Source organism: Astatotilapia calliptera, chromosome 4 (genome assembly GCF_900246225.1).
Source record: "Astatotilapia calliptera chromosome 4, fAstCal1.2, whole genome shotgun sequence".
NCBI lineage: Eukaryota > Metazoa > Chordata > Actinopteri > Cichliformes > Cichlidae > Astatotilapia > Astatotilapia calliptera.
The window spans coordinates 20,224,167-20,239,291 of NC_039305.1; the positions used below are offsets into that span (position 1 = coordinate 20,224,167).

The window sequence follows — 15,125 nt, forward strand, 5'->3', positions numbered from 1 at the left end:
TAGATACTCCTTCACTCATGTACTTTTAAGGAAAGTGAGAGGTGTGGATGTCATAGTGTCATTTTGCTTTAGCTCCCATTGCTCCACCGATGAATGGGAAGATTCACCCAGCCCAATCAGCCGAGGAAGCCACGGAGGCCACAGAAGTTCCCGAGTCAACGGCCAGCAACACAGAAATGAGATCTGGACCTCCGGGACCGTTTACTGAGCACGTCTTCACTGATCCTCAGCCTCGTCCAGCAGATGCCTCTGATAGGTAGGAGGTCAAAGTCTGACAAGTCCTCAGGATTGTCTAGGATAAATTAAATAGCACGTTATCAGACAAGGGAAGGAAACAGTTACTGTAAGCATGCCATCAAAAGTGGATCAACTTCCCTGTTTGGAACCTGAAACTCTGAATTTTCCACACAGGAGCTCAGGCCAGTCCAAGGAGGAAACATCACACCCTCCAGAGTCAGAGGATGGAGGTGATGAGACCAAAAACTACACCAGCGTGGCCCCCACCATGTGGCTCGGGGCCCAGAATGGCTGGTGAGTCACTCACAACGTCTGCTGAAGCCTCACAGTGTCCACTATCACAGCAGTTTATGGCGTTTTTCAGCATTTTTAACCCTGAGTCATTAGAGTCATTAGAGTCAACTAGAGTAAGTTAAAGCTTAAATCAACATTTGATGGATGCTTTTTGATAAACATAACAGCTTTACAGTTACTTTATCCTTATCCTTGTGCCTTCCAGCTAAAACACACATAAATCTTGTGCATCTTATAGTTTCTGTGAGCTCGGGAGTAACCTGATTCTGTTTTTCCTTCCAGGCTTTATGTCCACTCAGCTGTGGGAAACTGGAAGAAGTGTCTCCACTCCATCAAACTTAAAGACTCAGTGCTCAGTCTGGTGTAAGAAGAAGAAAAAGACATCAATGCATCTCTTATTTTTATATATAGTTTTAAGCAGAGTCGAGGATTTTATTTTTATGAGTTTCAGTTTGTCCAGTGATCTCCATCCTTGTAATTGCAGGCATGTGAAAGGCCGCGTGCTGGTTGCCCTCGCCGATGGGACACTCGCGATATTCCACAGATCGGAGGGTAATCGAACTTTAACAGAGACACCAGACGTTAGTCTGTTAGGGGAAGTTATGGTTGCAGGTGGAATTGGAGCGTTGCCACCAGTTCAATGTGCGTGCACAGTCAAAATCAAAGATAGAGAAAGCAGTCGATAAATGACTCCAGTAATATGACACAAAAGGCACAAAAATGCACATTAGAAAGGAATGTAGGGATGATTTCATTTATATGTATGTTTATTTACCTTTGTATTAATTCTTCCATATATTGATTTTATATAAATAAATAGCCTCAACCCACAGTATTATTGTTAGCTAGGTTAGCTCGGCAGCTCAGGTCTTGAGAAATCTCTTGTCTGAGATTCATCAGTTGTCTAACAGGCTGTGATTCAAAGTGTTTCCAGAGGACAGTTACAGGGACAGTCCCTTTATTTACCTCATTTAATGAAGCAGAGATGTGCAAAAACTCACAGAAACACATTTAGCTAATGTGTGTGTTTCTGTCATCAGATGGCCAGTGGGATTTGTCCAACTACCACCTCATGGACCTCGGCCGACCTCATCACTCCATCCGCTGCATGGCCGTCGTCCACGATAAAGTGTGGTGCGGCTACAAGAACAAGATCCACGTCATTCAGCCAAAGAGCATGCAGATAGAGGTGAGGCACGAGCCCGCTGTCGCATCGCTGTGCTGAAGAAACGTCTGCAGCTTCAGTCCTGCAAACGTGTTGTTTTTAGTTGTAATAATATAATAAACACCACTAAATCCTTTCTGTTTGGCAGAAGTCCTTCGATGCCCACCCTCGGAGGGAGAGTCAGGTACGGCAGCTAGCCTGGATCGGTGATGGAGTCTGGGTGTCGATCCGACTGGATTCAACCTTGCGTCTCTATCATGCGCACACGCACCAGCACCTCCAGGATGTAGACATAGAGCCATACGTCAGCAAGATGCTGGGTGAGTTTATCTTAGTTTATTTTGTGAAGTGTGACGTTTCACTTTTGGAGTTGCATGTGATCTGTGCAGCATCCCACTCACTCTGGTTGTGTCTTGTAGGTACCGGCAAGCTGGGATTCTCTTTTGTGCGAATCACAGCGCTTCTGATTGGTGGAAATCGTCTTTGGGTCGGGACTGGAAACGGTGTCATCATCTCCATCCCACTGACAGAGAGTATGAGTCTTTTTTCTTTATTTTTTGGTGCCTAAAGGATCAAAGGTGATTATTTGTCATAAATACTTGAAGTTTTAGGTGGTTTACACAGCAGAATATCTGGATAACCTGTCAGCAAATGTTTGTTACATTTGATGCACGGGACCAGGCTCCCAAAGGAGTACAGTGTACAGTTCATAAAGTTGGCTTTATTTTACCCTCCAAAATGTTAAAAAGTAAATCAAAAACACAACAGCACTTTACAAAATAAAAGAAGAACTTATAAACTGACCAAATGGGCACAACTTGACTTATATTACTCATGGAGCAAGCCATTATAAACACAAAGGGAGGTAATAACCACACTCACTACAAAGAAACCCTGCCCAAGCTATCAAAGCAGATGTTTAATGCACTTGTTAGGCATCTCCATGCAAACCAGCTCCACCCTCAGCTATAAGCAGTATCAAATATTTATGTAGTCACTGTGACCTCACCCACTGCTTTTAAACTGCATTTTTAAAATTCAACTTTTAAAGTTTTTTTTTTGTTTTTTGTTTTTTTTAACCTGATGAGGTTGAAGTGATGGAGTCCTAATTTATCAGCTTCCCCATGGTGTAACACAGACACCCATACTGGATAATTAAACACTAGGACTTTAACTCACCAAAACTTCTGCAATGATCTGAACCACACAGACATGAGTTCAATAATCCATTAGAAAGGGACACTTCCCAATCAATCACACATAACACCATGATCATAATCATCAAAATATACTTTATTTACTTTATAATGAAATTGATTTTGCAAGTTTTAAGTTAAGGACAGCCTCGTGAGATGATGATTTTAAATAGCAGAATTCCTAAAGTCTGACTTGCATGCGCTCCACAATCTGTGTCCTTTTCAATCATGCTGCTACGATTGGTGGTAAGTGGCTCCTAGAGGAAATGCAGTTTCTGGTCTCAGCTAGTTCTTTTTGTAATAAACAGGCAGGACTGGAGCAGCACAGAGGTTACGCAAAAGACAGAGGAAAAAAGAGTGTAAATGAAATTTAGATGACAGTGAACGAAGACAAACAAACTGAATGTGTGCTGAATCTGAAGCTCAGCAGGTAGGACTACAGTAAACTTAACATGAACCCAATCTTGTCAAATGTCCTCCGTAAAGGAAATTCATTAGGTGGCCGAATTTGGCTCATTTGTCCACACAAACACTCTCCGCTACCGCAGCACTCTCTATCAGTCTCTTTAGTTTCCTTCTTCTTCTCCCCATCAGCTCCCCAACTTTCTCCACCTTCTGTTTTTCTTTGCTTCCCTCTGTGGTTTCACCTCTTTCACAAACTCTCCGTCGTAACTGTTACTGTTGCTGTGCTCTTTCTCCCGCTCTCCCTCCACTCTCCTCCGCCTCCCGTAGCGGTGGTCCTTCACCGAGGACAGCTCCTGGGTTTGAGGGGTAAGTGGGAGCGCTCCTAACCTCCTTTTCACCCGGTCGAGCCTCCGTGTCTCCTGATACAACATGTCACTTGCTGTTAAACTTTGTCTGCTATGTGCTTGTTCTGGGTACGTGTCCAGCTCTTTGAGCAGTGCAACAGTTTAGCTGAAGGTCACAGAGTACACTGTGTGCAAGGATTTCACAGTTTGCTGAACTTTAAAAGCAGCTTTTTACTTGGGATTTGTTTTGCATGTCTATGATTTGTTTATTTTTATGCGTAACAAATCCATTGCATGCAGCGGGCGTCTTTTAGCGAGCTGAGATTTTTTTTTCAAAAATCCTTTGTTTTCAGTTGATCTGTGGAAAATTAATTTTTATTTGATGATGTCATGCTACCGAATGTGATTTGTTCACAAACACGTGTTACTCGTGTACTCTTACCCTTTACGCTCTCTCTATCAGCCAATAAGGTGTCACCTACATCTTCTGGCGGGGTGATCCATGTGTACGGCGACGATGGCTCTGAGAAGAGCAGCGGCAGCTTCATCCCCTACTGCTCAATGGCACAGGCCCAACTCTGTTTCCATGGACACCGTGATGCTGTCAAGTTCTTCGTCTCTGTGCCGGGTAGGCCTGAATCTCTGCCTGAATCTCTGCTCCCTTTAATTCTGAATTTTAAATGGACTGTGCACTAATAGGCATGTTTAAATTTACACGTCTTGCCTTAAATGTTAAAAGACACATATGTAGACATCACAAATCTGTGATAATACTGTTCCATCGCTCCCAAAATGTTAGTGACTATTTATTATCTAAGCTCTGCTTCTTTCCAAACCTTTCTGATATATTAATCTGACGTTAAAGAAAGATTGTGTTTTGTTACTTTGTGAAGGTGTCATCAGTGACACTTTCAATACGTAAATGTCATTTTCAGTAACATCTTTCTTTCCTGTTTTTCTTTTTCTTTTGGTGACAGGCAATGTCCTGGCTACCCTAAATGGCAGTGTGTTGGACAGTCCATCAGAAGGACAGGGCTCCACCGCTCCCACAGAGACGGAGGCGCAGAGTGTTCAGAACGTGTTGGTGCTGAGTGGAGGCGAGGGTTACATCGACTTCCGCATAGGTGAGCATTCAAACCTGTCCTGAAACCAGTGCGTATATCCGATACTGCATATTTTGGTATCGATCTGATATCGAGTAAATACAGTATTGCCGATACTAATACCGATATTCATACTTTTAACTTATTCAGTTCAATTCAGTTTTATTTACTTAGCACCAAATCACAACAACAGTTTCCTCAAGGCACTTTATATTGTAAGGTAAGTACCCAACACTAATAAAGGTACAACTTTTAAAGCCAGCTTATGTAGGAGAGGGCTAATAAATCACTGTGGTTTTTACTTTCCACAGTAATAATTAACACAACAAAACACACGTTTTATGTTTTTTTCCATTTTCACAAACTAAATTATCGATCCTGTGGCACTAGTATCGGTCCAATACCAATAAAAGCATTGGTACTTGTGTTTCTGATACCTGGATTGAACCACTCACCCCTAGCAGCCATGGTTTTTTAATTTGAGAAGTTGGAACTTTTTCCGTTTGGTCCTGTAATGGTCTTGGACTTGGATGGTTCATTAGCAAGTAATGAGTAATTAGTTAATTAAAGGTTAAAGAAACCTACTGGAATAGGACATGCCTTTTATAATCCATGTCACCAGCATAGTTATGTACTTTCTCATGCCTGCTTCTTTACCACAGCATCCAGGTAAGTTGGTTAAGTGTAAATAACAGCAGACGGTCTTTGTTTTTGCTTGAACAGCAAAGCTGATTAGCTGTCTGAAAGAGCAACGTGAGTGTATTTAGACTCATGAAAAGTACAATAGTATCACATCAAATTATGATGAATGAAACAGTTTCAAAAAGTACACAAAATGCTTGTAACTATTTGAGCACAAAGTTTGCTTTCATGTTTTCATGGCTCTGCTTTGTTTTTTCTTTCTTCTCAGGCGATGGAGAGGATGATGAGACGGAGGAAGGAGAAAATGGTGGTGGTGGGGCTTCGCAGAACAAACCTACTTTGTGCAAAGCTGAGCGGAGCCACATCATCGTCTGGCAGGTGTCTTATGTACCCGAGTGACACCTGAGATCTGCTTTAACACCTCACGCATCCACCCATCTCCTTAACGAGATCTCTTCTCCTGCCCAGAAGCTTTCAGCCACCCAAACCTTGTAATTTTCCCCCGGTCATGTAAAAGTCCCCCCTTTGGCTCTAAAACGACCATTAAAGCCGTGTATCGTCCCTTGTAACTATTATACCCCCTCCTGTCCCAGACCTTAAAACCTAGAAACCTGCCTGCCATCCTGTTTCTGTCCCACGCAGGGCATTGTAATGATTCATGAGCTTTGTAACCCAGCCTCATAACTACCTCCCTTCTCTGTATCAACCTTATATTCACCCTGTAAGCACACTGTATCTCTTCCTATATTTACCTCAATTGTCCTGCATCTGCCCCAGAGTTATTCCTCATCTTCCTCCATTTAGTTAATCATCAGTGAAAACTCCACCTCATTTTAAAGCAAAGCCCCAAAATGCACAAAAATAAGGAAAAAGAACAGCAGCAGCAGGAAAGGCAACACCGGCATGTAGACATCAGTCCTACCAACGGCCATCTGGCAGACCATTAACAATCAGGGACTCTGCTTTATGCATCTACATATTCTTAGACGGTGTGCGAGGAAGCAGAAAGCTGAGGCCTCGGTTTAAGGTCAAAGTTCACACAAAAGTGTGGCGTTCAAGTCAGGATGAGCATACACGGAACAAATAGGAAGTCAAATTACTTAATTTCCAACCCCCTGCAGAAGCCTGGGTTCTCCCAGCTGCTGATTAAAACATGTTGCTTCACATGTCACAATGAGTCGCCTCCATAAGAGTCCTGATGGGGCTCTAAGGTCAGATTGTGTCCACATACAAAAGGAGTTCCACTGTGTCGAGGGTTCAGTCCAGATCTCATCTCTCTCATTTCTCTGCCTGGCTGTTGATGGGACGGTGAACAGTGGCGTGTTGTCATCGTATGTACAGGGAGTTGTGTAAATCTCCACTGAAACCCATCCTCTTTGTTCAGTATGGAAATTCTCGCATTGATCTCCATCTCTGTGTATTAAATATTAAACATATGTGTGCTCAGAACAATTAACCCGGGTTTGTGTCGTCTGTGTGTGTGTGTCTCACTTCACAACAAGAAGAACATTTTAAAAAGTATGTTAGGTTTATTCTTTTTTTTTTTTTGGACAGTGGTAAAATAAAGCTTCTTAACAGCCAATAAAAGCATAAACATGACCAATCAGGTAAACATTATTTAGTGCAGCATCACTTTAACAGGCTATATGCATTTGGGGAGCTGGAAAGTTTACATTCAAGTACTTTTACATGATCTTTGTACTTGGAAAGTACAAGAAGCTGAACATGTGTGCAAGGCAAAGACAATGTGTTGGTAAACTGCTCCCGTTTAGTTAGAAGTGCCAAAATAAAATATAAAAAAACATTCATCTATGGGACACGCTTCATATAAACATTACATGTTTGTACCATACATGAACTGAGTTTTACTTTTTAATATTGTGGACTGAAAAAACAAGCAAAAGCTGGAAAGAAAGCAGAAGCCAGGTTATTGCTCACTTAGTGCATTTTGCTTGGTAGTGTCGTCTCACCTCCCTTAAGATATAAAATAATGTATGAAAAAGATGAAATACAGGACGGCAGAGATGAGCTTTCAAGTATCTACAAACTACTAAAGCCAAACAGTTCATCTGAGGTATGACGTGATCCACCTTATATGATAAAAACAAAAAAACGTTTACGATCGGACAGTGTTCGTGCAGAAAGTCAGTTGTAGAGCCAGCGGCTGCTGCTGCTCTCCCAGCGGTGAAGCTCGCTCTGACGAAACCACAGAGAGATTTCCTTCTGCGCGCTCTCCACAGAGTCGCTGCCGTGGATCACGTTTCTGCCAACAAACATTTAAAGAACACTGAGACTCGAAATACCATCTGCCCCAAACACAAACTGAGTCATTCATTAATAATAAGCAGGGGTCTGAGGGACAATTCACCTGTTTGTCCTCATCATTGACTTTATTTTTCCAAATAAAGACTTTTTGAAGTTGATGACATCTCAAAAAGTCTGATTTAAGATGTTTACAGTAATTCAATTCAGCTTTATTTATATAGGACCAATTGACAACAACAGGTCATTTTATTTTGCAAAGCAAAGGCCCAACAATCACATGTTCCCTTATGAAAACGAGAGAAAAGGGAAACGGAGCGCACAGGGAAACAAGGACAAAACAGGAGCTTTGTGAGAGGGACGACAAAACTATGACATGCACAGTGTTGGGGAGTAACGGAATACATGTACCGCCGTTACGTATTTAAAATACAAAATAAGAGTAACTGTATTCCGTTACAGTTACCGTTTAAAAATGTGGTATTCAGAATACAGTTACTTTGTTGAAATAAATGGATTACACTGCGGTACTTTCCTGTTTCATTTTGTCGCGGGTCAGGACTGTTTGGGTTTTGTTTGACAGCTACGTTCTGTTGTTCCAGGCGGCAGGGTTACGGTTGCCATGGTTACAGGGCGACGCTCTCTCTCTCTCTCTGTGACTGTGTGTTTCCTGGGTGAGAGAGCGCCTTTTCGTTGTTGTTGTTGTTGTTGTGCTAAGCTAACAGGCAGAATGCTACAAGCATAGCTCTAAAGAATGTAGCATCATGGGCAGTGTAGTCCGTGTTGCAGGGAGAATGCACTGCCATACACGTTATGTGTCTGTGAGCGCGAGGAGGGAGAAAAAGGGGAGTGGAAAGGTACGAGTTGTCATCGAGGAAAAACGGGAGCTGGAAGCATGTAAATATAATAATAACCACTTCAGCCAATAAGAGTGCCTGACGAGCCCAGTTGTAAGTAAGCTATTAGGACTCGACTGTACACCGTGTTCGTGTTTTCCTCCGAAAACAATAAGTTCTGTTGGAGCAGCCTTTCAACGCCTCTCTCTGTCTCTCGCAAGAAAAGTTGACCCACACAACAAAGTAAAGCTATTTTTCGGCTATGAGCCGACAGGGACCCCACCGTATTAGTCAGAGGTCCCTTTACTACAGTTCGGAGTCGCGGACCTTCAGTAATAGTAATAAATCACACAGCAATAGTACATTCACGTTGTTGTAAAAAGCATGATAATATATTAAGTAATCCAAAGTATTCAGAATACGTTACTGTCATTGAGTAACGTAACGGAATACGTTACAGAATACATTTTGGGGCATGTATTCTGTAACGGAATACATTTTAAAAGTAACCTTCCCAACACTGGACATGCAGTAGTGAAAAGAGGTGAGTGGAGAAGAAGTTCTCAGTGCATTATGGGAAGTCCTGCAGAAGTCTGAGCCTATAACAAGGGAGGATTCAGGGTCACCTGATCCAGCGTGAACTATAATTTTAACAAAAAGGAAGGCTTAAAGCCTGATGTTATATCAGCGCTTATGCGTCGGCATTGTCTGAGTGGCGACTATCTTTCTGAGCATGAATAGAAGTGACCGTGTGATGATGTTGTGTCAGTAAGCAAGCCACCAATGAGGAAGGTATACTGGCACCTAGAGCTGGGCGATAGAACGATAACGATATGTATCGCGATATAACTTTTTCTCGATAGAAAAATTAAACTATTGCGATAGACCTCGCCGCTCTTGTCCTCTTAAAAAAAAGAAAAAAAAAAAAAGAACAGCCAATCCAAATTAAGTAGCGCAGAGCCGAACCAATCACAGCCGCAGCGTCACGTCACGTGACTTGTTACGTACAGCACAAGTGCCAAGCCGCACATGTGTATTTGTTTGGGAAGCAGCCAGCCACCATACCGCCCGGGTAATGGAGGAAATGAGTGTGCCGACTAGAAAAATCAACCGAGCGTGACCAAAGAGAAAACAGATGATGGTTCCAATGCCGGAGAGATTGTCGAACGGAAGAGCCATAGAAGTTCTGTAGTGTGAAGGTATTTCGGCTATTTCAAGTCTGACAAAAAACAGAGTAGCGTGCACTGTAAATTGTGCCGAAAGCAAGTCTGGAAATACAATAAACTGGTGCATGCTCAGGCTACGTCCACACGTACCCGGGTATTTTTGAAAACGCAGATCTTTCTATGCGTTTGCACCTTTCGTCCACACGTAAACGGCGTTTTTGGTCACTGAAAACGAAGATTTTTAAAAACTCCGGCCAGGGTGGATATTTTTGAAAACTCAGTTTTTGCATTTACGTGTGGACTAGAAAAGGAGAGATTGAGAATTTCCTTTTAGTTCTCAGTTTATTTGATATTGACAAAAGTTAGTCAGTTTTGTCTGTTCTTCTGTAAAACAAACTAAGATTTATTTTTAGAATTAATATTTTGTTTCTAAGTGGAATTGACAATTTAGTCTGTTTCGTTTGTTCTATTTTGAAACTTAAACGCTTTAGCGGCTGCCTCTGTAAAGCACTTTGAATCACCTTGTTGTTGAGTTTGCAATATTTGCCTTTATTTATCTGAAAAAGTCTCATGTTCCTTAAGTACATCTACCCTGTTGAACTTATTATGGGAAATAAATATTTAAATAAAAACAAGCTGCTGATTATTTCACATTTTACTTGTGAGCAACGGCACATTTAAATCTTACAAATATAGTTATTTGGCTTATATCGTGATAGATATCGTTATCGCCTGAAATGAAAAAAACATATCGTGATATGAAAAAATCTTATATCGCCCAGCTCTACTGGCACCCTTAGGATAATAAGGTCCTTTGACATGTTAGCTGTCGGGGCAGCTGCTGCAGCTGCACAGTCAACAGTAGTACCAGCAACAACTAATAACAAGCTCTCGCAGTCACAGGAGGCTGTTGTTGCTAGCACCAGCAGTGCAGAAGTGCAGGAGGAGGGACAGCAGTCCCAACAACAGAGGGAGAAAGAGACAGAGGAAGGTGTAATTAAGGACTCATGTAAAATGAAAGGCTATATAGAGCTTTCTAGTCTCTGCCAGTGCTCTCAATGCCACATTCGGGATCAACTGCAGGCTTTTCAGGGAGCTTTTAGGACATCCTGATGGTAAGAAATTACAACAGTCTAGCTGTAACAAGTAGTTTTTGAATATCACTCTGAGACAGCATGTTTAAAATGTGAATGGCAGCACCTATCTTGATCAAAAAAGACTCAAAGGTTCCTCACAGACTTACTAGAGGCCATGCAGAACATGTTTCTAAGATTGTTAGCTCCAAAAAAAGCATGAAAGCTTAAAATTTCAATAATTACCATGTATATTGATTAACTAATCATTTGAACTCTGCAATTAATATCAGCAAACTGTCAGTGACAGTTTTTGCCTCTGTGTACCATCACAATGATACAAATCAATTGAGACATTCAGCTTGAATTGAAATAAATAAAAATGCATGGCATAAAAATCTAATTCTCCTTTAAGTAGAGTGAAATCGCTCACCTGCCCACCTCCACACTCAAATCTCCCCGGATGGTTCCAGGCAGCGAGTCTGCAGGGTTGGTCTCTCCCAACATCTTCCGTGCAGTCTTGACCACATCCAAGCCCTGCCACACCTGGAGGAGCACAGAGAGGTACACTACAGCACATCTGTAATCTGAGTGACCCCACAAGCTACTGCGAAAACCTCAGCGTGGAACAATGTGCGCATCACGTCGAGGAGTCTCACCATCGCAACAACTGGTCCCGAGCTCATGTAGGTTACGAGTCCACCGAAGAAGGGCCTGCTCCTCAGGTCCCAGTAGTGTTCCCTAAGAAGCTCCTCTGAGGCCTGGTATACAAACACACACACGACAGATTAATGGATAATACCGTGGTTCATGGGTCACAGATCAAAATATTTTGGAAACACGCAGCTGCTCCAGGCATACCTGCACAAGTTTCAGCCCCACCAGTTTGAAGCCTTTCTTCTCAAAACGACGCACGATTTCGCCCACCAGTCTCCGCTGCACGCCATCTGGTTTTACGGCAATGAAGGTGCGTTCATTCACCCCAGTCCAGCCTAGAGTTGAATAAAACTTGCTTACACTTGAGCTTAAATGAGCAATACAATTACAATTATTCTGCTTGTAGCCACTGCACTCTGCGCATAGACACATTAAAGGGGGCCTGTTGTGCATTTCCTTATTTTATGTCACATATGTACCGTTACAGTGTTGGCTGCTCACATCAAAGCCGGTCAAAATATCAAAGAATGACATCAGCGTGGGCCACATTTGTCCCAGAGATCTCTCAATATAAGAAAAGGAAGTGTGATGGCAACAGTACAGCCCAGTTTTCTCACTGTTGTAGTTAATGAAAGAAAGCTGTCAGCACAACTCTTTGGGCTTAAACTGGAAGAAGTTAATGTGTAAAATTATGGAAAAGGTTCTCATAGCTTGTTGGCCGAACTGTCCTGTAAATATAAGGAGGAAACTTTTTGTTAATTCACAGTAAATACAGTATTTTGTGCATTTATTTGGTAGCACTATATAATGATGTTACACAGATTGGCATTATTAAGGTATTAGCAAGTGCTGAACTCATCATTTACAAAGCATTACTCCTCCTCAGTATGCAATTTTTAAATACAGACATTTTATTATTATGACCATGATTATGATTATTGTTAGCAGTGATAGTAATACAAGGTGAAACAGTAACAGCTGAATAAACATCTGTATTTATAAAACACATGCTAAAGAGGAGTAAAGATATAAATGATGAATTAAACTTTACTAATGCTTAATAGTGGGACATTATTATAAAGTTCTACCACTTATTTTACTGTGGAAACAAAAAACCAGAAATATTTCTGGGGGGGTTTGTGGGGGAGGTCTTAAATACAGTTAAGAGCCCCAAATTTATGTTTATTTATTGCCGGGTGATTCTGGTCCCTGGAGCCTTATGTTTGGCACCCCTGGTTTAAACCTCTTGTTTCCACAGGGATGAACTGAATGGCTACACCCAGATCAGTAAAACGTCTACAATGAATATTTGGAACTGTTAATCGTGCAGAGCCCAACAATAGAAATACAGAGTTGAAAATAAGCACAGAAAGCCCCTTTTAAAACTTCGCAAGCAAAAGTGCACACGTCTGAAAGCACTAGGTGCATTTGCTGTTTTAACCACACTACGTCTTGATGCATGCTCAATCATCCAGATAAGTAAATGCCAAAAGGTTGATTCTGTTCATCTGCACGTAGCGTTGTCAGTGGGAGAGACGTTTCGTCACTCATCCACACTACATTTCCCACACCGTGGAGGCCTGTGGAGGATCAAACCTAACGCCCCTAACGCTCAGCTGCTCGTGCCACAAACCTCGCGCTTACAACTTTCTGGGTGTTCCTCACAAAATTCTTCGATTCTCGCGTGTTTAGCCACCAAATCCTCGAGCTCGGACCGGTCTGGCTGTCCCCTCTTTCTCGGCCCCATTGCAAAGCTCTTCCTGCAGCAGCCAATCAGCGCACACACGCGCTATTAATAGGATGATGAATCAACTTTTCTCACGCTGAGGAGGACACATGGACCACGCGGCTCTCAGCATAGATTAGTTAACAAGCTGGCCACACTGCAGTATCACCCACGGTCACAGAAAAACTAACCACTAGTCAGTCCGAGTTTCTTCTGTCAAACTAAAGTTAGTAAAGGCAACACAACACCACTGCTGTACCGGTTAACTGTGCCGCTGCCTGCAGCTAGCCGAGGCATCTGTCCGGAGGGTTTCCTGGGAGAAAATGATCCTGTGAAAGTCAGACTGGAGGCCCGTGAGTGACAGAGGAGCAGATACAAGCACGTTTATTACCAACCTGACTGAAAGATCTGAGCAAATATGGACAGAAATAAGCAGATCATTGTCGTCAGCGGACGGGGATCAATGTCGGGTACGATAAAGAGGAGGAAAGAAGGATGCGCGTGCACGTAGCTTAAACGCGGGCTCACGAGGAGCGGCTGAAACTGCAAATCATGTGGCGCAAACGACCAATGGTATGCCGCTCCCAAAATTTGCTCCATCTGATACCAAGTGCCGATACTTTCAACCAATGAAGGTAGCTTATGGAGGGGAGAGCAGCATATCATGACTGCAACATCGCTGTGCTTAATCTGAATACTTTTAATGACAACGAAATGATGTGATTTTTGCTTTCCACTGTTAAAAAGTATCCCTTCATAGTATACTGTTAGCTGAATTCTACTGATATACTCTAAATATAAGTTGCAGTAATTCATGCAGTTTGGTAGCAAAAATCTAATAAGGCATTGCAGTGCAAGCTCAATGTAATTAATCAGTTCAAAGTAGTTTAGTGTTGCTGCAGCAGTCCAGGATGACACTGAACAGATGGGCATGCACGGGTCAGACTATGGGAAGTATCCCTCCTGTCTGTTAAAAACGAAATACATCATCAGTTTGTGCAGCTGGTTTGAAAGCATGGCCCTGCTTGAAAAGGGCCACAGCCCTTGCCAAACAAACAGAATGGTAATGTGTTTGAGGGTATTGTGTGCTCACCATGAGCTGTTCTTGTGTGTGACAAGTTCATTGATCGTGCACAGAGAGTCTCTCCTGTTTGGCATTTGCAGTCTAAGACAAATATTTGTGCGCTTTTATAACTGTAGCTACATTCCTTTATAAACTGACAGGCAGTTCACATGTTCTGCTCCCAGCCCTGATGATACCAGTGCCAAAGTTGTTATCCATACTATCAATTTTGCCAGAGTGAGATGTAGAATAAATACAAATAAGTAAGTAAGTAAAATTTTATTTATATAGCACCTTTCTAGACAGAGAATCACAAGTGCTGCACATAGGATAACAAGTCATAAAACAGGCAAAAATTAACCAAAAGCAATTTTAAAAGGTGAGTTTTGAGTTGTTAAATGTTGGTTTTACATCAAATGACTTCTTTATTGTAACTTTGTGAATGCGATAAGAGTTTGAGTGTAAAAAGTGTGGAGGACAAGGATAGTCAGGCACATCAAGAACATCAAAGCATTTAGGGATTTAATCTTTAATTGTGCAATAAAATGCATATTAGTACATTCATTTACATTATTTATATAGAAATTAATATAACAATTCATTATTAGATAATTTAATGGGCAATAAGAAGAAGAATGAATGAATGAATGAATAAAACATTTTCAGATTCAGAAAACCTTTTTTTTTACCCTTGTTTAAAAAAGGAAAATAAGTAAATTAATTCAAAAATCAAATCACAAATATAAATTATTTCTGACATTTAAAGTGGTGATTCCACAAATTGATTCTTTCATTCATGTTAATACTGAACCAGCAGCATCATGACTGGTTTAGACTTCTGCTGTGGATCTTTGTAGAGTTTAACCTAAACAAGCAGCTGACGTCATTCTTAGCATTTATGCTTGTGCAGGTAAATTATGTGTTCATTACTTTGTGGTTGTGTCCTGGTGTTTTAT

The 15,125-nt window shown here is 41.7% G+C and overlaps 2 protein-coding genes across 24 annotated transcripts in view; one reads left to right on the forward strand and one right to left on the reverse strand.

Annotated features, from left to right (window-relative positions):
* mapk8ip3 (mitogen-activated protein kinase 8 interacting protein 3) overlaps positions 1–6,842 on the forward strand; it is a 32,170-nt gene extending 25,328 nt beyond the window's left edge. For 17 of the 20 annotated variants that reach the window (XM_026165356.1, XM_026165344.1, XM_026165355.1 and 14 more), the window contains 11 exons: positions 73–256; positions 412–531; positions 814–894; positions 1,016–1,083; positions 1,572–1,720; positions 1,845–2,016; positions 2,116–2,229; positions 3,625–3,663; positions 4,105–4,269; positions 4,619–4,765; positions 5,655–6,842. In XM_026165356.1, coding sequence (XP_026021141.1) covers positions 73–256; positions 412–531; positions 814–894; positions 1,016–1,083; positions 1,572–1,720; positions 1,845–2,016; positions 2,116–2,229; positions 3,625–3,663; positions 4,105–4,269; positions 4,619–4,765; positions 5,655–5,785 — 1,370 coding nt within the window. In that variant the 3' untranslated portion in view covers positions 5,786–6,842. The remainder of the gene's footprint in view (positions 1–72; positions 257–411; positions 532–813; positions 895–1,015; positions 1,084–1,571; positions 1,721–1,844; positions 2,017–2,115; positions 2,230–3,624; positions 3,664–4,104; positions 4,270–4,618; positions 4,766–5,654) is intronic. The other 3 variants (XM_026165363.1, XM_026165352.1, XM_026165346.1) reach the window with 2 other exon arrangements.
* A 59-nt stretch (positions 6,843–6,901) lies between these two features.
* On the reverse strand, positions 6,902–13,651 carry nme3 (NME/NM23 nucleoside diphosphate kinase 3). 4 transcript variants are annotated; one of them, XM_026165419.1, is made up of 5 exons: positions 13,502–13,651; positions 11,585–11,715; positions 11,383–11,484; positions 11,165–11,269; positions 6,902–7,649 (listed from the first exon to the last, which is right to left on the reverse strand). In XM_026165419.1, the coding sequence occupies exons 1-5, from the start codon at positions 13,545–13,547 to the stop codon at positions 7,503–7,505; spliced, it is 531 nt and encodes a 176-aa protein (XP_026021204.1). In that variant the 5' UTR covers positions 13,548–13,651; the 3' UTR covers positions 6,902–7,502. The 4 variants fall into 4 exon arrangements, with proteins under 4 accessions (XP_026021204.1, XP_026021205.1, XP_026021202.1 ...); XM_026165420.1 differs by having other exon boundaries at positions 11,157–11,269; positions 13,502–13,649; XM_026165417.1 differs by lacking the exon at positions 13,502–13,651 and adding an exon at positions 13,025–13,194.
* Positions 13,652–15,125: the final 1,474 nt, after the last annotated feature.

Bases quoted from the DNA above. Each gene is read 5' to 3' on its own strand.
- nme3 (XM_026165417.1), bottom strand. From the start codon at position 13,127: ATGGGGCCGAGAAAGAGGGGACAGCCAGACCGGTCCGAGCTCGAGGAT. The intron at 11,485-11,584 runs GTATGCCTGGAG...TTTGTATACCAG, and splicing joins TGGGGCTGAAACTTGTGCAG to GCCTCAGAGGAGCTTCTTAG. The intron at 11,270-11,382 runs GTGAGACTCCTC...GTGCTCCTCCAG, and splicing joins CGGGACCAGTTGTTGCGATG to GTGTGGCAGGGCTTGGATGT.